We start from the raw sequence: 22,347 nt of genomic DNA on the forward strand, positions 1-22,347 counted from the left end.
CTCCCTTACCAAACTGAGCTCAAGAAAGGCAAATTCCCTCCATCCCTGTCACACATTCATCCCAGTGTCCCACACGCAAAAGGCTCAAAGTCTATAGGCTGATTCATTGTCTGGTTGAAAGAGTAAGCAGGTAGGTACATGAGTGGGTGATTGGGTGGGTGCACAAACAGATGGGGAAATGGTTGAATAAAGAACAGAAGTATGATGGTGATGTTGTGAGGATTTGGAACAGATGAATGAGCGACTACTGGAAGATGGTAAAAGGCGGGTAACAAGATGGTAGAATCAAGAGGGAAGAATGATAGAGTGATTTGAGGATATATATATATATAGCGGATAACTCAACAGATGAATGGAGGAGTGAATGGAGCTGATAGAATAGACTTGTTTCATTCATTATTCTCTGTGCTGTAACTTAGGAATCTAAGGCCTAGAAAGGAAATGTCTTCCTGAAACCCCTACAGGCCAGATTGGAGGCCAGCCCTGCTCTCACCCAGCTGGCTTCAAGGGGCAATCTAGAAGGGTATAGAAACTCACCTCTTTCACAGAGATGCACGTGGCCCAGATAAGAACAAACATCCTCCCTAGGAGTTGCAGCCAACTCATCTTGTGTGTCAGGGCCAAGGGATGTGGGAGGGCCTGGGGAGCAAGGGAGAAAGATAGTAAAGGTGAGGAATGGGAGGAAAGGGCAACAGCAGATGGGAAGGAGCCAGGCTGTATATACATCCTGGGCCTTCCAGATGGATCAGAGGCCATTGTGGAAACTTGCCTCCTGGCCCAGCCTGCCCCATCCTCAATGAGAACCCAGAACTTTGCTGTGAGAGGGACAATGCTCTGTTTGCTAACATCCCCATCATATGGTTCTCTCCAACCACATCCACTGCCAGACACTCAATGGGGCCTCCTCCCATAGTTCAGTGAAGCCAAGACTCAGCACTCCACTGGCAGATGGGAAACTGAGGCCCAGAGTAGTGGGGAAATTTGGCCAAGTAATCTCTCCTGCACCCACCTCCTGTGGGCCTCATAACAGACACTGTGTTTTCTAGACCCACATAGAAGGCCTGGGAAGGACCTGAAGCTCCTTAGTCCCCAACTCTCTCCCAGTATGAATCTCCCTAGATCTGTTCGCCTACAGCTTGGCTAACTATTCTGTCCACTGGAAACTTAGGAGAAAAATGAGACAACACCATGAAAATCCCTTAGCCTCTCTGGGCCTCAGTTTCCCCATCTCCACATAAGGCAGTTCCAAGATCCTCCACCTCAGACCTTCCCACCCACTACCCCATCCCTGGGACCCCCGTACCTCATCCTCCCGGGGACGGTAGTAAGAGACGAGGGTCAAAGTGATGTTGTAGAAGAAATAGAAACAGAAGGACAGGAAGAACATGTACTTGGCAAATTTCTTCCATTTCATATGCAACAGCGTATGCAGGGGCTCGAGGGTCAGCATCTCATGCCGGTTCTGGGGACAAAACACCCCGTGGAGATGAGGCGGGAAGAGAAGGACCATTTTCATAGGGCCCATCAGGAGCCCAGAGTCAGTGGGGACAGTGGCAGAAGGTTCCAGTCATTGGGAGCAATGAACTGGCGTGATGGAAATGTTGGAAGAGTAACTCTCACCTCCCATGGTTCCTTGCTATGGAGTCAGGGGAGGGGGTGCGCAGCTTCTGGCTAAAGGAGCTGATGCACGGCAGGGACTGAAGACTAGAAAGGCAGTCCGGTATCCCTGTGACCTTAGCTTCACCTCTCCATCTATACCACAACCCTTACCCACCCTGCCACATAGGCTGCTATGAGGGCGCAGGGAGCCTCTGCAGGTAGGACCATTGACAAAATACAAAGGATGGAGCCTGGCTCTCTGCCTCACTCACCCCAAGAACTGAAAACTGTCTGAGCTGATCCTCTGCCTTTACCTCCAGCTTCACCAGCCTTCCCTCCCCCACACCCTCCTAAAAGAGCCCCGATTGCTCCAGCTAGTGAGCACTTCACGTGTACTCAAGTTCAGAGGAAGAAAGGGCTCTAAGCCAGACCATACAGATGAGTTAGGATGTACAAGATCAGCACCACACACCTCTCTACTGCCTCCAAACTGCCCAAGATTCTGAAGCCAGCCCCTCACCCTTATTCTATTATTCATTGCTGGCCAGAAACAAAAGAGCTAGCTTCTGTCTGGGCCATGCCCTCTTTGTCAGACTCCAAGACAAATCACCAGTATGGGGCTTAGGGGACTTTAGCACAATTCCTCCCAGGGTCCTCAAGCCCTGGCCTGGGATCCACCCCTCACTCCTTATTTCTGCCAGCCTTCTTGGGAGACCCACATCAATGTTGGTGTTGTAGACGATTATTTCCAGCACAGAGTTATCTGTCGTGGTGTCTACATTGGTGAGGTCATAGAGTGAGGATGACACAGGTCCATATGCCCAGTCGGTGAACTTCCTGGACAGGCTCCGGAGAGGCTTCTCCTTGATCTCACGACTGAGGATGTACTTCAGGATCTGGGGATGGGGAGAGGGACAATGGGGCTTAGGGACAACAAGGCTGGACCAGCTAGAGGCAGGTCAACCCGGAATATGTTCCTACCAAAAATAGTATGAGTGCCCCTCTGCCTGGAGCCATGACCCTGGGTTCCAGCTGTGTCTGTGAAATGGGAGTGAAGTTCACAGTTCTGCCTTCCACGGGGACCCAGATATGAGAGCCCTTTGCACATTGCAGAAAGCCAAACTGTCAGCTGGTGCATCCCCAAACCAGCTGAGCTCCAGTTCAGTAAATAATCCAAGAACTGACCATTTTTAGAAGTGATCTCCATGAGGCCCGAACATGAAGCTCTGGGGTTCTCTGCTCTTCCATTCTACCCTCAGTCTAGGCTTTACAACCAGGCTTATCTGGCTGGAGAAGCTGTGACATTGGGCACCAGCCTTCACAAAGAGGCCCGCGGAACCCACTCTGTAGGTCAACAGTCCTCAAACTCTGCTGTAAGTTAGGGTCTCTGGGAAGCTTTTCAAAACACAAAGCCAACTACTAAAACTCCAGGTGTGGGGAGAAACATGGAGACTACTTTGTGAAACTCTCTGGGTGGGTCCCCTGAGGAGGGCAGGGGCAGGGCCCGGCTCTCCATCTCACCACTTCCTGAAAGCTAAACCGTCGATCACCCTATATTGGGAATAGAGCATCCAGAGGCATGAATCCACAACCCAACAAGAGGGATCTGTTGAGAGAACAGCATCCGTGTGTGAATCTCTCAGCTCCACGCCATTCCCACTGCATAACAGCCAGGCAGACAGCTCCTACACCCCAGTGAGCCACCCAAGGGCAGGTCTGTGGCTTCAGCCTTGTTGTGTTCCCCACTCTCGGTATGGTAGCCACCTTGGATGACCTCCAGGAAAGTTTTCCACAAGGCACTGAATAAAGGAGAGGACCCAGGAACCTCCCTGGCGGGTACCTCCCTGAGACTGACTGGCCTGAATGAAAGCCTATCCCCTAGAGCAGCAGATCTAAACCTGTGGCTCCAGCGAGGCCCCTTTGGGGTTGCAGATCACATCTATACATTGCAATTCCTAACAGTAGCAACATTACAGTATGAAATAGTAATGAAATAATTTTATAATCGAGGGTCATCACAATTGAGGAATGGTATTAAAAGGCTGCAGCATCAGGACGGTTGAGACCCCAAAGCGTAAGGGGTCCCAGGGCCATGCCTCCTCAAGGTGCATCTTCCCTGGGCTGTGTAGCAGGGAGCGCAAATGAGACAGAGTCATGCAGGGAAACCTCATAGAAGAAAACAGACCCACAAATACCCTCTGACTTTCCTCAGAGCCCCTACAAGCTATGATCCAGGGTGGCAGGGGCAGGGTATCAGACATACAATTATTCCTTTGTTAAAACCATTCTCCATCTCCTCCTCCCCCACAAGGGAATAAAAAGGTCCCTTGTGAGCTCCAGCCCCAGCCTGACCTCAGGGCAGCTGACTAGGAGAGGTAGAAGAGTACACAGCTGAAACTGTTCAATGGGTACCAACCATCCAGTATCCTCCCACAGCCTCGAAAGAGCCACAGTCCATCATCACACACACACACACACACACACACACACACACACACACACACCATCCATCCCGAGAAGAAACTTGAACTTAGCCAAGCAAGCCACAGATCCAGCCACAGATAAACAAAACACATCAGCCTAGCCCAGCCTAGAGTTCTTTGGCCACATCACACAGGCAAAGGGGCCACACTCTGTTGAAGAAGAGACCTCACTAAGGTCCTTCCTTCTGTTCCCAGGGAGCAGAAGTCCATGGCTGTGAACCCAGAGCAGCCATTCTGGAACCACTGCCCACAGAAGAAGCAAGCCTGAAGGCCAGACACACAGCCTGTGGTTGAGCATCACCACTAAGGAATGCTCAACCACACCTGAGATATTGCATCACCTTGGCCTTAGGGACTCCACAAGCTGGCCTCGCCTAGGAAGTCTCAGGAAGAGAGACTGAGCTCGGGAGTGGAGGACAGATGTCCTAAGGATGAAGCACATGCTGGATCTCGCTGAGTCACCCCTGCACTTCCAGACCTAAGCTAGGGTCTTCCCCAGGGTTGAAGCTGGAACCTGTGGGATCCTCAGATGGGCTCCAGACTGACAGAGTGACAGCTGTGCTTCCCCAGTCCCCATACCCGCTGCAGGGCCCCACCTCAGCCTTGCCCATCTTGGCAGCCAGCTGCAGTGGCGTGAGGCCATCATTGTTGCGCATGGTCTCCAGCTCCCAGTTGCCACTCCTCAGCAGGATCATGTCGTACATGCGCTTAACAAAGTCATTCTGTGTCTTAAAGTCCTCAGCCACTGTCACCAGCGCGTGCAGGATATTGTTTCCCCGAGAGTCCTGGGACGTGATGTCTGTCTGCTCATTCTCCATCAGTAGCTGCACAATCTCAGGCTGGTTGGTACATGCTGCCAAGGCCAGTGGTGTCTCACCTGGGGAATGGAGTGTCAGAGCTCGATCCTGTCATAGGCCAAAAGCAATATCCTCCAGGCCCCAGGGCCAGAGTCCCAGATGATGATCATCACAGAAGCCCTGATCCCTGAGATTCCCTGACCACCTCCCACCTCTCCTTGCTCAGTGAAGACTGAAGCAAGCTCACACTGGTAACCACCTGCGCTCCCCTGCTCCCCCACTGACTCTCCAATACTCTGCTCAGCAGAGGAGCAGAACAGTCCAGTTACATCCCCCATTACCCAGGGCTAATTCCAGTACAACCCAATACTTTGATCTCTCATCCTCTCAGCCATGCCCATACCTCTTCAGGTGCACCAGTCTCCTTCCTCCAACGTGGGACATTTTCTAACCTCAGGGCCTTTGCACAAGCTGTTCTTGCTTCCTGCAGATAGTCTGCATTGCTTATCCCCAGTCTTTGTTCAGATCCCACCTTTTCAGTAACTCACTTTAACTATCCTATTTAAAATTTAGGAACTCTTCCACCCACCCAGACAAAACTCCTGGTTCCTCTTCCTCTGTTTTACTCCTACCTGTGCCTCTCTTCATTCCACCCAACGGATGCTTCTCAGCACTGGCTGTAACTAGGACCTATGCTGGGCAATGAGGACACAAGAATGAATGAGCAAGAAGCTGTCCTCAAAAATGCCCAGACTCATCTAGTCATGCTGATTAAAAGCCAGAGATGGGGCTTGAAAAGATAGCTCAGTGTATAAGAGTATTATTTGCTGCACAAGCATGAGGAAATCAGTCCAAATCTCCAGCACCCATGTAAAAAGCTGGGGATGGTTGCTATGGCGTCAGAGACAAGCAGTTTGCAGAGGCTTACTGGCCTCCAGCCTAGCTCCAGGTTCAGTGAGAGACGGTCACAAGGGGAAAAGATGAAAAGTAATAGAGGAGAGGAGAGCAGCCGATGGCCTCTGGACACACATGCACATACACCTCACATATAAACAACATGTGCACTAAAAAAGAGAAGGAAAGAAAAGACAGGCAGAAAGGAAGGAAAGACAAAAAGACAGGCAGAAAGGAAGGAAAGACAGAATGAAAGAAAGTAAAAAGGAAGGAAGGAAGGAAGGAAGGAAGGAAGGAAGGAAGGAAGGAAGGAAGGAGTGACTGGCACCTTTAATCCTAGCACTCAGGAGGCAGAGGCAGGAGGATCTCTGTAAGTTCAAAGCCAGCCTGATCTACAGAGCAAGTTCCAGGACAGTTGAGGCTATGGAAAGAAAGCCCATCTTGAAAAAAGAAAAAAAAACTAAACAGAGCAGAGCAGTGACAGAGTCAGGCCCAGTAGAGCTTCCTATTCTCTGTCCTTACTGTGATGGTGGTAATATAACAATAACAGAATTGTACACTAAAGTGGGTGGGTTTCACTATACCTAAGTTCTCTCTCTCTCTATCTCTATCTCTCTATCTCTCTATCTCTATCTCTCTCCCCCCTCCCTCCACAACCAGAGAATCTTTAAAGGCAATTTGAACATTGTCAGAAGTGGGGAGAAGGCATTTGTGTCTTCTTTCCTCCCACTAACACACACACACACACACACCACCCCAAGTCTTTGTTCCCTGCAGATGTGACCTCTTCTGCTACCAGTTCACACTGGCGGGCTCTTCCACCCCAGTAGGCCTCTCCAGAAATGGCATCAGTGAACCCTCTGGGATGGGTCAGCACCAGCCCAGTTTCTGATGCCCGCAGAGGACTCAGTCTTGCAGCGCCCCCATGTGGCTAGGGCCGGTCGCAGCGGAGCTCAGGGAAGGAGACCCCTTCTCCTCTCCCCAACCCCCCCCCACTATGTCACCTACCGAAGTAGAATCCTTCGTGCTGGTATTTAGGGTTGAAGAAGACACCCTTGGCATGCGCGTTGACGTCAGCGCCTGCTGCTATTAGCACTGCAGTGATGTCTCCCTGGCGCCGCTCAATGGCGATGTTCAGCGCTGTCTGCCCTAGAAACAGAGCCGGCATGGGTGCTCAAAGGCCTGGGACAACCTAAACTGATCTTGGAGCCCCTGGTCCCCGGGTAGCAGTAGCTGACTGAAAACACCTAAGGATGTAGATACCATGTAGGGAAACACCATGTTGGTGACCAGTTGGTTTCTGGGAAACCATCATGGGGGGGGGGGGGGGAACAGGGCAAGGATGCCCACATCCTCCTGCAAGCCTAACAGCAAGGGCTTGGTGGAGAAATCAAGAGGCTAGGGGAGGCTGAGAAGGAAGAGGATTTGTGGCCATAACAGAAAAGCCGTACACAGGGATGAATAAGGTTGATAAATTCAATCTCTCAAAACCATGTTTAAAAAAAAAAACAAAAAACACTCCAGTGTGGGATCCTAGGGACAACCAGGTATTGACCATTAGCAACAGACTCCATCCTTGCCCTCAGAAGGATCTGCCAGGCAGGCCTAGTGGTCCAGGCCCATAGGCTCAGCTACTCAGAAGTCAGGAGCAGGAAGATCACAAGTTCAAAGCTATCTGGACTGTGGAGTGAGTTCAAGACCAACCTGAACAATTTAGTGAGACCTTAGCTCAGTTTTTAAAAAAGAGTTGGGGATATAGCTCCATGCAAGAGCACTTTCCTAGACCACCACCCCAAAATTAAAGGGATCTGTCTTATCTTGTGCCAGCAGTGAGAAGACCATAGAACCCTGAACTACAAACAAGAAAGAAAAGTACAGAAAGAGATTGGAAGGGGAGAAGAGTTGGGACAGGGGTTCCCACCCTCCTCCACAGTGCCCTAACTTTCCCTTTTGAAAGTCTGTAGAGATCAAACAAAAATTCAAGACTACTTTCCCCATATGGAGTGTTAAAGAGCCCACCTGGAAAGGCTGGGCTGTTTACATCCCAAACATGTCAGCAAGATGGCTGTTCATGAGTTGACCACTTCTGCTAACTGTGACAAGCTGGTTACTGACTCCAAAGACTCGGGATGTGGCGTATTAACTGCTAAAAGTGGATGTCCTGGTCAGGGAAGCAAGGCCCTAAACTATTATCTCCTAGCTCCACTTACTAATCAAGCCACAAAAACAGACTATAATGGGACAGCTTATGGTGTTGATTACTGCAAAGCAGACCGCCCCCTTTTACTGGCCCCTACCTGGCTCTCTAGCCTCATGGTTAGGCCTTTGTCTGTTTGTTTGTGTTTGTTTTGTGGTTCTTGGGGATCTAACAGTGTCTTGCACATGCCAGAGAGGCTCTCCTCAGTTGAACTACACCAGAGGCCACCCAGTCTTCCTGCTGTGAAGCCCACCAGGCCCATGCTCATCTTGGGGCTCTTCCCCTGAGCTTCCTCTGGATTCTTCCCATCAGCTAGGCTCTGGGTCAAGGTCAGCACTCTGCAGTTGCTCACCCCAGTCATTCCCTGTCACATTACATCATTGTTATTCCCATTCTAGCATAGTCTGTTTAAAGTCGCCTTTTAGAGTTTCATGTTCCCTGACTTGTCCACCCCTGCTCAGTGTTATTCACAGGGAAAAGGAAGGATGGGAAGCATGTCTGCTGCATATGGCCACTTTCATGGCCAAAGTGCGTCTGTGTAGCATGGCTGGCATGGCTCTGTAGCCACACCCACCTTGGGAAATCCCAACCTCTGTCCCTTGTCCTTAGGCTGCCTCTGCCTACAGCTACCTTCATAGGCCTCTTCCGTGTACTCAGCATTGATGAACCTGTCTAGGATGTCGTTCTCTTCAGCGAAGGCCAGCAGAGTCCGCACGATCTCTTTGGTGTTGGGGTTGATGTTGAGCAAGGCCTTCATCAGGCAGGTCTTCCCAGTGTCTGAGGCTGTCAGCTTGTGCATGAGGAAGTCTGCAGATGGAGTCAAGGATAAAGGCAAGAGCAAGAAGGGCTGACTGCCATGGACATTGCAGACAGAACAGGGTGTGGAAGCTGCAGCCTCAAACCTCAAAAGCATGCCCCCTACCCTGCGCTGGAGGGCCCCAGCCCTGTATTACCTGGTACTCTTCCTTCCTCTCCCTGCCTCCCCAGTAGCTCCCTTCCTGGTCTGTTGTTCAGTTACCCCTATGAAAGCCCCCTCCATTACCCACTACTCTTTGACCTTTGCTTCTTCTCTCTAGAGGGAAGACAATGTCACCTGCTGCCTGGCTTCCCCCTGCCTGTGTTTGTGCTGAAATCTCCATCCTATCCCTCCTTGTGACCTAATCATTAGCTCATCACCTCCCCCACCAACCTGCTCCTCACCTTGATCTCTAGACAAATCCTTTAATTCTTATCAATGCCTAGGGAACTCTCCAGAACTCTTCTCCCTCTCCCAGGCCTGCTTCAGTGTCCCAAGGCTATTTGAATAGCAACTCCCTCCAGATTTGCTCCACCCCATAGCTAGACCATGTCCTGTCTGCCTAAACCTATCCATGAGTCCCTCTAAGTCAAGGTCAAGGTTGCTATGACAGCACCCAAGGTGTCTCACACTTGAACCCCATAGGAGATGGAGCAGGGGGGCCAAGCCAAACCAACCAGGGTGCCAGGGGCCTACACCCTGAACCAGGGCCGAGCACTGACCAGGAACATCCAGGCCACGGCGCCGTTTGCAGAGCTCTTGCAGCTCCTGAAGCAGTTCGTGCAGCTCCCCTACGCAGCCCTCAGACACAGCAGTGAAAATGCGTTTCTTCAGCCGCTTCTTCTTCTGCCTCTGTTCTTCTTTGGCCAGGTTTGCACTAAGACCAGAAGGCACTGGGAATTCACTGAGCATTCACCTTGACTTCTACCCTCCCCCCTCCACCACCACCACCACCAAAGCTGCTGGCCTCCAGGCCGCTGCTCCAACTCTTACGCCTCTCATATCTTTGGGGATGCCCAAGTTTGTGTTCTGTGTCACCTGATCAGGTTCCCCTTCCCATCTATATGCAATTACACTGATCAGAATACACATTTTACACACAGGGATGATCAAGAAACATGGGTACCTATTGTAGCCATTACTTTGAACTATGGGACTAAGGGAACTTTTCTGTCTATCCCTCCCTGCCCCAACACTCCAAGCAGACCATTGCTGTGTGTAATGTAGGTGTACCACCTTCTGTTTGTATGTGCTCTTACAAAAATGCATACTGATATTCTATGTGAATGGATTTTAAATTTATGTAACTGTATATATAACTTGTGCTAAAGTCCTTATTCTCCTGTACATTGCTCGGATGTTTTATAATGAACAAATAACATCTTATAATTTACTGATATTTCACTTGTCTCCACAAAATGTCACACGCTACAACCATGGCTCAGGCCTCTAGGTGTTTGTCCCAGTCCCCAGAGCTGATGGTTTTTTCTCTTTCCTGTGCAGCCCATCCCTGTGTTGCCTCCCCTTGCCGAGAATAGTGAGCTAAGGGGGAGGGCCACACTGACCTTGGACTGTTGGGATTGGATGGAGTCTCTGTCACATCATCCTGAGGAGACTGAGGGGAGTCCATGTCATCACAATTGCCAGAGAGGCTGGAGATGGAGGAGAAAGAAGAAAACGGGACAAATTTAAAATCTACAGTACTACCATGCCACAGTCAGGCCCAGCCATGTTCAGGCCAGCAGCCAGTACTTACCATTGACGGATGTTGGAGTCCATCGGCTTGGAGAAGATGGGAGGGGAAGTCTTGGTGACTGTGGGGTTGGGCTCAAACCCTTCTATCTCCAGGAAGAAGTGTGCACTGAGGAGACACCCAATCAAGGCCATTAGAACTGGGGCAGAGCCTAAGTGTCCTGAAGCCTTGCCACAGAGGTCCCACCCTAACTGAGCCCGCAGCCTGTGTGCCACGGGTCCTATCTTAGTCCTTAGGGGTGGAGTAGAGTCAGGGTTCTAAGCTGAGTCTGGATGATTCTTGTCTCTAAAAATACCATGTGGATGAACCCAAGAGGCTCACTGAGGGTGGCCCAGAACCTAAGGATCTATAGCTGCCCCCAGGTGTAAGGCCTTTCAAAGATGGAACAAGGCAATGGGAGCTGGGTCCCATTGCCATCCAGCTGCTCCTAGAACCTAGGCCTGAAGGCAAAGCCTTTTAGGAAAGGTCCCTAGACTCAAATCCATGCAGGTCTTCTAGTAACTTAAGGGAAAGGGCCAGAGTCTCTCTTTATGCTCTCGTTGCCCATTAGTCCTTTTGTCAGAACAGAAGATGGACTGAGAAAGCTAATCTAGGGCAGGGAGAACTAAAGGGTCTAGCAGCCTAGATTGAGTATCCCCCGCCAAGAAGACCATTCCAGATTAGACATGGGCATATATATGACCCTAATCTCATCACTCAGGAGGCTGGGTCAGGAAGATCATAGGTTTGAGGCTAGCCTGTGCTACATAGCAAGACTATCCCCCCCTCCAAAAAAAATAAAATATATCATGTGAGAATGCCTCTCATCAAGATAACAGGCAACACTAAAGCATGAATGGGGGTATGTGAGAAAAGAACATTCACATGTTGCTGTAGGGAGTGTGATGACTCCGCTGTACAATCCGTGGGTCTGTAGTAAAGAGGATCCTACAATGACAGCTGCACACCCATGTTTATTGCATTACTGTTCACAAGAGTGAAGTCACAGAGTCAGTCCAGCTGCCCATCCACAGACAACCAAGTAAAATATGGTAGTTTATAAAGTGGTGTTCTAACCATCCTGAATGAGTTAACCCAGTCACAAAATGAGGAATATGGTATGTATTCATCATATATGGATTTTAGACATAGAGCAAAGGATCACCAGCCTATGATTCACACCGCCAGAGAAACTAGGATACAAGGAGGAATCTAAGAGATTCATACAAGGCCCCTCACAGAAGGGGAAAGGAACAAGATCTCCTAAGCATATTGGGAGTATGGGGAGGCAGTGAGTGGAGAGGGAGCTAGGAGAAAGAGAAGGGGAGGAGAGGAAAGCACGTGGGACTAGGAGGATTGAGTCAGAGAAGACGAGAGGAGAGAGAGAAAGAGAGAGAGACACCATAAAAGAGAGAGCCATTATAGAGAAAACTGACTCTAGAGAAATGTCCAGAGACCTACAAGACTGACCCCAACTACCAATTTGATCAACAGTGGAAAGGCTACCATAAATGCGCTTCCCCCTCATCTAGTAGCTGATGGAAAGCAGACACCCACATCTAAACACTGAGCTGAACTGGAATCTAGATGCAGAGAGGGAGGACAAGACCAAGCTACAGAAATCCACAGAGACAGCTGACCTGAACAAGGAGGAACTAATGGACCCCCAGACTGATAGCTGGGAGACCAGCATTGGACTGACTCAGATCTCCTGAACATAGGTCTCAGTTAGAAGGCCTGGGCAGTCTAAGGGACCTCTGTCAGTGGAACCAGGATGTATCCCTGATGCACAAAAGGGCTTTGGGAGCACATTCCCCATTGAGGGATACTCCCTTAACCTAGAGGCAGAAGGGAGGGCCTAGTCCCTACTCCAAATGACTTGACAGATTTTGTTGACCCCTCCTAGAAGGCACCACCCTTCCTGTGGAGTTAGGAGGGGATGGGAGAGGGGCATGGGAGGGAGGAAGAAAGGGAAGGAGGGAGGAAGAGGGAACTGGGATCGATAGGTAAAATAAAAAAATTAAATTAAAAAATAAAAAGTAAAAAATAAAGTGGTGTTCTCAGCCATGAAGAATGAGATTCTGTATCGTTTCTTGGAGAATGTATGGAACTGGAGATCAGCCTGCTAAGTGAAATAAGCCAGACTTAGATACACAAAATATCATCTTTTCTCTCATATGTGGAAGATAGAAAATGGACATAAAACTACGAGTGGAAATGTTAGGGATATAGAGGGATAATGATAAAAGGAGAGGGGAAAAAAGCAGGCAAGATGGCTCAGCAGTCAAGAGCACTGGCTGCTCTTCCAGAAGACCCAGGTTCGATTCCCAGCATGTACATGATGGCTCATAACCATATATAACTCCAGTCCTATGGGATCCTGTACCCTCCCTCTTCTGGCTTCCGTGGGCATTTTGCACACATGGTGTACAGACATACAAATAGGCAAAACACCCATATACATAATAAATACATATTCATACACAAAAAAGTAACAAAAGGAGAGAATATATCAAAGTTCATTATGTGCATTGCATGAATGTCAAGACCCTAACTTTGTGCAATTAATATATACTAGCAAAAAAAATGAATTAAAAATTAAAACAAAAGGAGGGGAGGCCCAAAAAACATTACCAGGCAGTAAAGGAGAGAGACAAAGCCATGATCCGCTTTCTCCTCAGGCTTCAAGGGAATGGGAGACACACATTACCAGACATTCTGCCTAAGACAGCCACAACCAGCCACAGCCAGCCACACCCACAAATGCAGATGCACATGACCTTGGACACCATGGTCACACACTGGGAGATGAGTCTTCTAGTAACATGAAGATGAAGATCAGCTGAGGGTGAACTCAGTTGCAGTACACTCAACCCTGCAGTTGCTGTAGCATAGCTGCTACTGGCCATGTGACTCATCGAGAATGCTGGCCTCCTGACTGGAGGCACACAGTATTCCTAAACACCTTTGCTGCCTGGGGTTTTCCTGGGCCTAGAATGGAGGATGCTCTAAAGCGCAGTTCCTCCCATCTCAAGTTTAGAAAGAAGAGCAAAAGAGTGTGATCAGAGTCCCAGTCTATATAGGCCAGGCATCTAAGGCTAAGGATGAGTAAGCACCTCCCCCAGAGCAGACTCGAGTTAGCCATAGAACCTGCTTCCTGCTGTCCAGGCTAATAGCTGACAGTGATGCACACAGCTCTGTTCTCAGCTTAGTCCTCTGGGCCTGCTTCCAGCTGAATCCACTGCAGGGGTTACCTAAAAGGAGGCTACCCAATCAGGGCAAGCAGGAGAATCCTGGTTGGCCTGAGACGTTCCTCTCCTCACTTCAGGCACAGACAACCCTAAATCTCATAATAAATCCATAAATGGGGTGAAGGACACATTGGCCTTCCCCCTCCTGGATTCTGACCATTGAAGAAGAGCCTTCTGCCAGGCATGGTGGATCACACTATGGATCATGATGGAGGCTGAGGCAGAAAGATTGTTCAGCTGGGAGAAACCTTTCTGGCCACCGTTGTTCAAAGTTTGTGCCTTCCCACCTTGCAGTCTTTTGGTAGAAAGATGAATGGGGAATCTGAACAGCACAGAACACTACATTCCTGTGAGTGAATGTAGAATGAAGACAGATTGGTCTTCTAGGTAAAATACTATCTCTAAGCAGAATTGTCTTACTAATACATCCCATGAAATTCTTTGATTTTCTTGTGAGCATGAATTTAAGCCATTTTTCTTTATCTGGAAGAGGAATAAGGAATTCCATGTAGTTTTAAGTTCTATGGACCTCCACGGCATTACAATCCTAAGTTATGTGTACATCTATATTTTTTGACCAAGCCAAAACAGAAAGCACAGTTTCCCATTTCCATTGGTGCCTATGGTTACCATGGACTTAAAAGAATAATGGAACTGGAGTCTAGGTGAAGTGCTATAGAAAGAGGCAAACCTATTATTGCTCACTTCCTGTCTCCCTATCTGAAAACTGATACTCCAATTCCACTGAGGTCCATTTAGAATCCCTAGCTGTTTCATGGATAAACCAATCATTACAGCTGTGTTCTTCTTAAGGTACAACATGTCCTGATTATTCTTGACTCTTTCCATGGAGTTCATGGTGAACTGTTCTTGTAATTAATTCTCAGTTTTGTTTCATTTTTGAGGTCATAATATTCTTATTTTATTTTTCCTTCTTTGTGGTAAACAAAAACCTCCCATTTCCCTCTGCATTTTTCCTGCAATCTGATAAAATTTACCTATACGACAACCTAAACATGAAATCAAATATCTGAATGTAAATGTGAACCCTACTCAAACATCTAGAAAAAATGAGGATTGTTTGGAGTCATAGAATCTGTATTGCTATGAGAAAATAAAAATTCATTACCAGAAAGAAAGAAAGAAAGAAAGAAAGAAAGAAAGAAAGAAAGAAAGAAAGATTGTTCAAGGCTAGACTGGCATACACGTAAGAACTTGTTGAGGGGAACGGCAGACAGGAAAAGAGAGAAAGGGAGGAAAAAGAGGTGGTGCTTACCTAAAAGCAAATACTTCAAAAGAGAAGAAACCCAAAGCGAGGGTTCTGGTCAAGCTCTGCATCTGGCTATAAGTGGGTACTTTCTATCTTTGGACCAGGAATTCTCAGCTAATAGGATACTTGTTGGGCCAGATAATTCCCAGCCACAGTAACCCCAAGATCAAACACATATGTTCTGTCCAGCTGAAGTTGACATTGGGGGTTATCCGATCAGGTTACCATACCCTGAGATACCACTCCAAAGCTGCCCCACTCCGCTGTGGCAGCCTGACTCAGAAGTTCTAAGCACATCTACTAGATGTTCAGCCTCAGAACATCCTGGTTGAGAACTGCCAGATTTTCTCCAAACAGAGAGAGCCCCAAACCCACACCCATGTATTTTCTCCCAGAAAGTTTGGTCTGATCCTCCCTTGAGCCTACCTTGCCCTTAAGGGTGCTCCACTCAATAAATATTTACCAAATTCCTACAGTGTGCAAGACATTGGTCCTGTAGCTAAGATACAAGCAGACTCCCTTCTTTTCCAGATCTGCTACTCCAGGGGATTGATCAAAACTGGCTTCAAGGTAAGACCGATGCAAAGCACAGATAAGCCATTTGGTTCTTTGCTCTGGACAATTCAGCACTAAGTTCCCCAATAACAAGGACTATAAAGGCACTATCTTTGATTTACCAGAATCAACCTTGATTCCCTCGTAGTGGTCCTGGTACTCAGGAAATCCCACTGTATGGATGCATGAAAGGATAGATGATGAATGAGATATATTCAAGTGGAGGGAATAATTGCTGATCAGACAGAAGGACAGATGAGCTAATAGATGAATAGCGGGTAGATGACAGAAGAATGGATGGATGGATGGATGGATGGATGGATGGATGGATGGATGGATGGATGGATGCTGGACAAATGTATAACAAGCAATCAAGTAGGTAAATAAGGTGGAGAGGTCTGTGGATATGAATACTCAGACAGATCATCACAACCTTAAACTGTCAATAGTGGAGGCTGAATCCTTCCTGTGACTGGCTGTGCTCCCAATTTCTGAACGTTCTCGCCTTTCCCCGCCCCACTTCTCAGTCTCACACACAAGCTGAAGTAGGGTCTTTTGCCACTCCTCCACTGGGTCCCCTCTTCTCAAAAGATCAAGAATGATACAGAAAGCCACATCATGTAAGTATTCAGCATTCAGGCCTTAAGCTGAGGGCCCCACTGAAGGAGGAAGGCATCATCTCACCGTGCTGAGACCTGGTTGGTGCTGAGCCTTTGAGCATCTTCCTCATTGACTCATACACTCCCCTCATTGCCTTGTCTGATTCCTAATTTGCTCCTACCCTTACTCAAATCTAATCATTTTCCCAGTGTATGATACTGAGAGTATAGGAAGGAGATAATCACTCCTTCCAGAGACCTCATCCTCTAGAGATGTCAACCAGGGCTAACACAATTATCCCAGTTACCACATCTGTCTCTTCAAGGAGAGGCTGGTTATAGGAGCACAAGAACAATGAAGGCCCTTACAATTGGGGATGGGAATTAGAGGCTCTCAACATTGAAATATGCCTCTGGCTCTAGAAAAGCCCTGAAGCAGAGAGAAGAATGAAAAATGCCTCCTGGGCTATAAAGGAAGTCTGTCTTGGAAAAGGAAAGCTTTGGAGTCCAGAGAGCAAGAAGGGGAAAGAGGAGTTGTGAAAGCCTGGCTGGGGAAGACCAGACGATTAGGCAATGGCCTAACTCACGAGGCGTGGCCTGATGCATCCCTGCCCTACTTGACACTACACAACCACATCCCACCCACCATCATAAACATCTGGACCACATGACATCCTGGATCCTGCCTGTGCAGATGCTCATTGTTTATTGCTTTGGTCTAGGTCAAAGGGTACAACCTGGTATGATTAACTCAAGTGCACAGACAACTGTATACCAATTCCCCACCATTTCTGTCACTTTCAAGAGACAACTCCAAGACCAGAAAGTAACCTAGGGCTAGATAGAAACTTGTTTAGCCATCGGCTTTGACCCAAGAAATCTCCAAGTGTCTAAACTCTCCAAGGCCAGCTCTCTGACCCTGTATGTCCCCTTGCCTCAGGCCCAATAAGGAGGCCAATGTGGAAGCTACTCAAGGAATGACATGATGGCTCAGGAAAGCTCATAGGTCCAAAGATCTCTCCCCTTTGTAGATCTGTAGACCTCCTGGCTTCAGTTCTCCCGTTAGTTCATAGCCTAGTACTTCATTGTACTCTGTCTTTATACATAATTTATTCTTTTTCTTTTTTTCTCCTTAGGCCCAAGTCTTATAGTCATTTCTAAGGGAAAGTCTGAAACCTTCACATGAATACCCTCAGAGAGTCTGTGGAGCCACCACTTCAGGAGATAAAAATCACACCTCATACTCTTGGCTGGACCAGGTAGTCATTTGGACAGTAACTGGGCCTGGAACTAATTTCATGAACAGACACAGGCTTCAAAAAAAAGCAGCTCAGCAGAGCCTGATGTGGAAGAACTTGGTGTTTCCTATAGAGCCTATCCATAACCCTGTCCCTATGCCCTAACCTCCTCTGGGAGTGGAAAGGAAGGAGATCCAGGATGAGGGGCCATATTGGCTTAGGTCAACTGTGTTTCTGTTACTTCCCAGATGGGTCCATGTAGATCCAGGCTACGCCAACTGGTATGCCACCTGTCTCAGCTCTACTCCTCCTAGCTTTCCTAAACTCCAGGATGGAAGCTCTGCCTAGCGTCATCGAGGCACTTCTTACTTGGTACTTCACACATGACCTTGGCCCACCACTCCTGCCCTTGATTCTTTGGTGGGCTCTTGACCAAGGCAGCCCATCATGCTTCTGAGTTTCCCCACCAGAAGGATGCATCATCTGGCTCTTCCTTCTCTCTTCTTGCCCCCAGAAGATCCCATGACTGGCTCTACACTCATCCATCCCTTCCTCCATCCCTGACCACCCAGGCTCACACCTAGCACCTGTTTCTCAACATCTTCCTCAAGGTCTCCCTGCCCTTAGTCTCCCTTCTAACACATTGTCCACAAGGGTCAATCAGAGCAACATTTCGAAAACTCCTACCTCGCTATACCCCTACTTCAGGAAATCACCCTGTGGCTCTTCTACCTTCATGTTACTTCAACTACTAAAACTCCTGAGACACTGTCTCAGCTTTCACTCTCATGCCCCTCTGCCCGCATACCCTTTCCCATCAACTCCACCTACCAAAGCCCGTTGTAATGTCACCTCCTCTTATGAAGTACTCCAGACTGTCCACAGGCTCAGAAAGACCTGTCCATCCTCAGTCCTCCTCTGTAGTAGTTTATTTTACTTACTCCAGACACGTCTCATATTCTCCTTTGTGTCCCCCACTCCAGGCTATGGGCAAGAGTGGGTGTCCTTTATCTCTGTGTTAAGGTGTCTGTCCCCTGACACTCAGGAAACCTCAATGATTCTGACTTTAACCAACAGGCAGAAGAAACCAAGTTCTCCAATGGCCCAAGAGGAGGACTAGGTGGGAGCAGAGGAGGCAGGGAAAATAAGCCATCCTAGACTGTGAACCATCCAGGGCCCAGGGAAGCCATAGTTGAACTAGCCTCTTGGTGTAACTTGACCCAACTGAGAGGAGCCTAATCACCCAAAAAGATCAGTCATGGACATCTAAAGTCTGTTTTCTGTCTCAACATCTTCAACCTAGAAGTGAGACAAAAGCACTCCAGCCCCACCTAGTCCCCAGGAGCATCATACTATCAAAGTCAACACACACTGCACTGATCACCCTGATTCTGTTAACCATTTTGTCAACATAATGGCATTTAACTGTGTCTTATAAGTTGGTATCATTAGTAGTGTCTTCATATAGAGATCCAGCTCGGCACAACTATAGCCATCTTGATCATAATCTCCATTTGCCCCACCAGGTGACCCCGCCATGCATCTGAATCCCTATGGGACACATAGCCATTACAACAACTGAAGATGAACATGGGGCTGCACATCTGTAACCCCAGCACTCAGAAAGTGGAGGGTCCTAAGTTCAAGACTCCTTGGCTATGTATCAAGTACCTGACAAGCCTGAGAAACATAGCAAGACCCTGTCTCAAAAGAAAATATTCAGGGGCCGGAGAGATGGCTCAGTGGTTAAGAGCACTGACTGATCTTTCAGAGGACCTGGGTTCAATTCCCAACACCTACATGGTAGCTCACAACTGTCTGTAACTCCAAGATCTGAACCCTCACATACGATGTATATGGAGGCAAAACACCAATGCACATAAAATAAAAAATAAAATATTAAAAGGCCAGGTGGTGGTGTATACCTTTAATCCCAGCACTTGGGAGGCAAAGGCAGGCAGATCTCAGTGAGTTTGAAGCCAGCCTGGTCTACCAAGTGAGTTCCAGAACTGTTACACAGAGAAACCCTGTCTCGAAAGAATGAAAGAAAGAAAGAAAGAAAGAAAGAAAGAAAGAAAGAAAATAAAAAGAGAAGGGAGGGAGGGAGGGAAGGAGGGAGGGAGGGAGGGAAAGAAGCCAGTATATATATTCTGGTTAGCTACAACTACCTTTATCCCAAACATCTTAGCCCAAAACATCTACCTCCTTCCTTATGTGCCAGGATCCTCCTTTTATGCTGCCTCCCAAAACACACTTTCTACTGGAGGTCCAGTAATTTATACTTTGCACAATACTGAATCCATCATGCAGTACCTTCTGCCTTCCCAGGTTTACCCCAATACAACCTATTATACAGACTTGATTCCAAAGCAAATTGAAAGCTACTTGGTGTATGTAAGAAAAACATACCCAGCCAAGGATCCAGACTATCTAGAATGCCACCCATCTTTTTACTCCTGTTCTCAAGAATGGCTTCAGCAACCCTTACCCCTCCGGGAGACTTCCTGAATGTTCTTGCTTCAGTTTCCCCTATCCCATCTAAAAAGACCCCATCCTAAACCAGATGCAGAGATCCACAACCAAGAGCCAGGCCTAGTTCCATGAATCCAGTCAAAGAGAGGGAAGAGGGAATATATGAGCAAGGGAGGTCAAGATCATGATGCAGAAATCTACAGAGACAGCCGAACCAAGCTCTTAGAAATCTATGAACTCTAGACTGAGTTTGTAGAGACTCCAAGGGACTGAACTAGGCCCTCCATATGAGGGAGACAGTTGTGAAGCTTGGACTATCAGAGAGGCCCCTGGCAGTAGGACCATGATACAAACCTGGTACATGAGCTAGCTTGTTGGAGATCATTTCCTATGGTGGGATGCCATGCTCAGCCTTAATGCATGGGAGAAGGGCCTGGTCCTGCCCCCAATCTATTGGGTGAGACTTTGTTGACTCCTCATGAAAGCTGTTACTGGTGAGGAGGGATGGACTGGGGGTGAGCTAGTGGGGGAGGTGAAGAAGAGTGGGAGGAAGAACTGGGGTTGAAATGTAAAATAAAATTTAAAAGAATAAATAAATTCAGCTGGGCGGTGATGGCCCACACCTTTAATCCCAGTACTCAAGGGCAGAGGCAGGCAGATCTTTTGTGAGTTCAAGGCCAGCCTGGTCTATAAAGCTACACAGAGGACCCTGTCTCCAAAAAAAGAAAGAATAAATTATTTTAAAAAAGAAGACCCCGTCCCTATGCCAGTCATGAAGACCTCAGCAAAGGCACCTGAATATACAGTGCTGATCCCCACCCCCAAGTTGTATGCAGTCTGTCATCAGGCCACCCCAGGTGACACTCGGAGTCTTGAGTCTATGGGAAACAAGGGATCCCTGGAGTGGGTGCCTGCAGCGCCACACACTGTATAAAGCTCATGCCCTAGCCTTCAGTCTTACCTCTTCTTAGTTGGGGTGAGGTCTGCTGGCCTCTTCTCTGTGAGCACAACGGAGTTCCCGCTGGGTGCAGTGGTTCTTCGGCCCATGAGGGGCACCATCTCCTTGGAATGGGCATTCATTGCTGGAGCCCAAGACATATGCTGAGGTTGAGTGGGCAGGAGATAACTTCTGGGGGCTTCAGACTCCCATAGGGTACCATCTACCTCCTGCTCACACCTCTCCAACAGGAAGCTCACTCCCTGTCTTTCCAAACTGTCTGCCTTTCTTGGGCACAGGGAAACTGTTTCTGCTCCCATATCGCTTGCTTCTGAAGCCAGAGGAGAGTCCAGTACAGCGTCCAGGAAAGAACCATCCTACCTCTGACCTCCCATCACCGTTTCCAGGGCTATCATTCTCTGATAAACTTCTGAGATTTAACTTGCTTTCTCAATGCCCCCCCCTCAAGACTTTGTATTCAGATCTCTGTGTCAAGGTCGCACTTCTTTGACCTTAACAGAACACCAATGTCACCTCCTTTTCTCTAGTCTCTGCCTCTGAATAACACAGCTAGGGGGTTCGAATTTCTTGACACCTGCAGGTAGTCTATGCAGTTCATCCGCTGATTACTTCCCTTGTCTTTCCCCACAAGTTAAGCACAGTCAGACCATGACTGGCACCCCATCAGACTCGCTCTCACTTAGAAGAAGCATAGTCACTTACCCTGGGGTAGAGGGCCAGCCCTTCAGTCCAAACAGGCTTTACTAATGATCCACGTGAGCTGAGTTAGAAAAAGGTACAACCTGCCTAATGACCAGGGCTTAAGACAGTTCAGTGAGAGGCAAGAAGCCAGTAGAGCTGGAGACCCTAGGTGAGTTCATGGGGATCCCTGGCCAGGAAGGGCTTGGCAACAGGTTGAGCCACATTGTAAACCCCTCAAACATAACTTGAAAGCTGAGATTGATGCCAGGGAAGCAGGGAGCTAAGGAAGGCTCCAGGCTACATAGGAGACTAGGCCATGGATGTGGGAAGACCAGTGTCCTGGGGTCAGGGAGAAGCTGTCATGGAGATCATGGGGAGGGGGAAGAGGCTAGTAGCCAGGCAGGATAGGACATGTATGGAAAGGTAGTGTGGACAAGAGGTAACTCAGCAGTCAATGAACCAACTGCAATTTAAGTCACCTCAGATAACTTAGATAGAGAAGTAACCCCCTGCCCCTGCCTACGTCCATCACAGCCACAGCCAGATAGATGCCCTTTAATGCTTGCCTCCACCCAAAGCAATCAGTGGACATATGGGCTAAGGCTTTGCTGGGCCAGGAGCAAAAGTGGACAGAGATGTGTCTCATCCTCCCTCATCCTCTGGTTTCCCCTGAGAAATAGTTGAATGGTCTCCAATGTGCCCCTGTCACCAACTGCTCCATCATTGTGGTAAGCCCATGGATGTGAGCTATTCTGAACAGCCGGGGCAAGTGGGGGTCAGGATAATCTGGACTTGGACTCCAGCAGCTATAATTAGCTCCTGAGT

At 48.3% G+C, this 22,347-nt stretch overlaps 1 protein-coding gene across 1 annotated transcript in view; it reads right to left on the reverse strand.

The window, feature by feature from the left end:
- Nucleotides 1-22,347, reverse strand: part of Trpv3 (transient receptor potential cation channel subfamily V member 3) — a 33,483-nt gene that overhangs the window by 10,007 nt on the left and 1,129 nt on the right. The window contains exons 3-12 of the mRNA XM_051180049.1: nucleotides 20,845-20,965; nucleotides 10,523-10,627; nucleotides 10,332-10,418; nucleotides 9,489-9,643; nucleotides 8,601-8,777; nucleotides 6,782-6,922; nucleotides 4,679-4,959; nucleotides 2,319-2,495; nucleotides 1,304-1,462; nucleotides 538-639 (exon numbers count right to left, since the gene is read on the reverse strand). Coding sequence (XP_051036006.1) covers nucleotides 538-639; nucleotides 1,304-1,462; nucleotides 2,319-2,495; nucleotides 4,679-4,959; nucleotides 6,782-6,922; nucleotides 8,601-8,777; nucleotides 9,489-9,643; nucleotides 10,332-10,418; nucleotides 10,523-10,627; nucleotides 20,845-20,963 — 1,503 coding nt within the window. The 5' untranslated portion in view covers nucleotides 20,964-20,965. The remainder of the gene's footprint in view (nucleotides 1-537; nucleotides 640-1,303; nucleotides 1,463-2,318; nucleotides 2,496-4,678; nucleotides 4,960-6,781; nucleotides 6,923-8,600; nucleotides 8,778-9,488; nucleotides 9,644-10,331; nucleotides 10,419-10,522; nucleotides 10,628-20,844; nucleotides 20,966-22,347) is intronic.

This window comes from Phodopus roborovskii, unplaced genomic scaffold (assembly GCF_943737965.1).
Source record: "Phodopus roborovskii unplaced genomic scaffold, PHOROB, whole genome shotgun sequence".
Classification (NCBI taxonomy): Eukaryota; Metazoa; Chordata; class Mammalia; order Rodentia; family Cricetidae; genus Phodopus; species Phodopus roborovskii.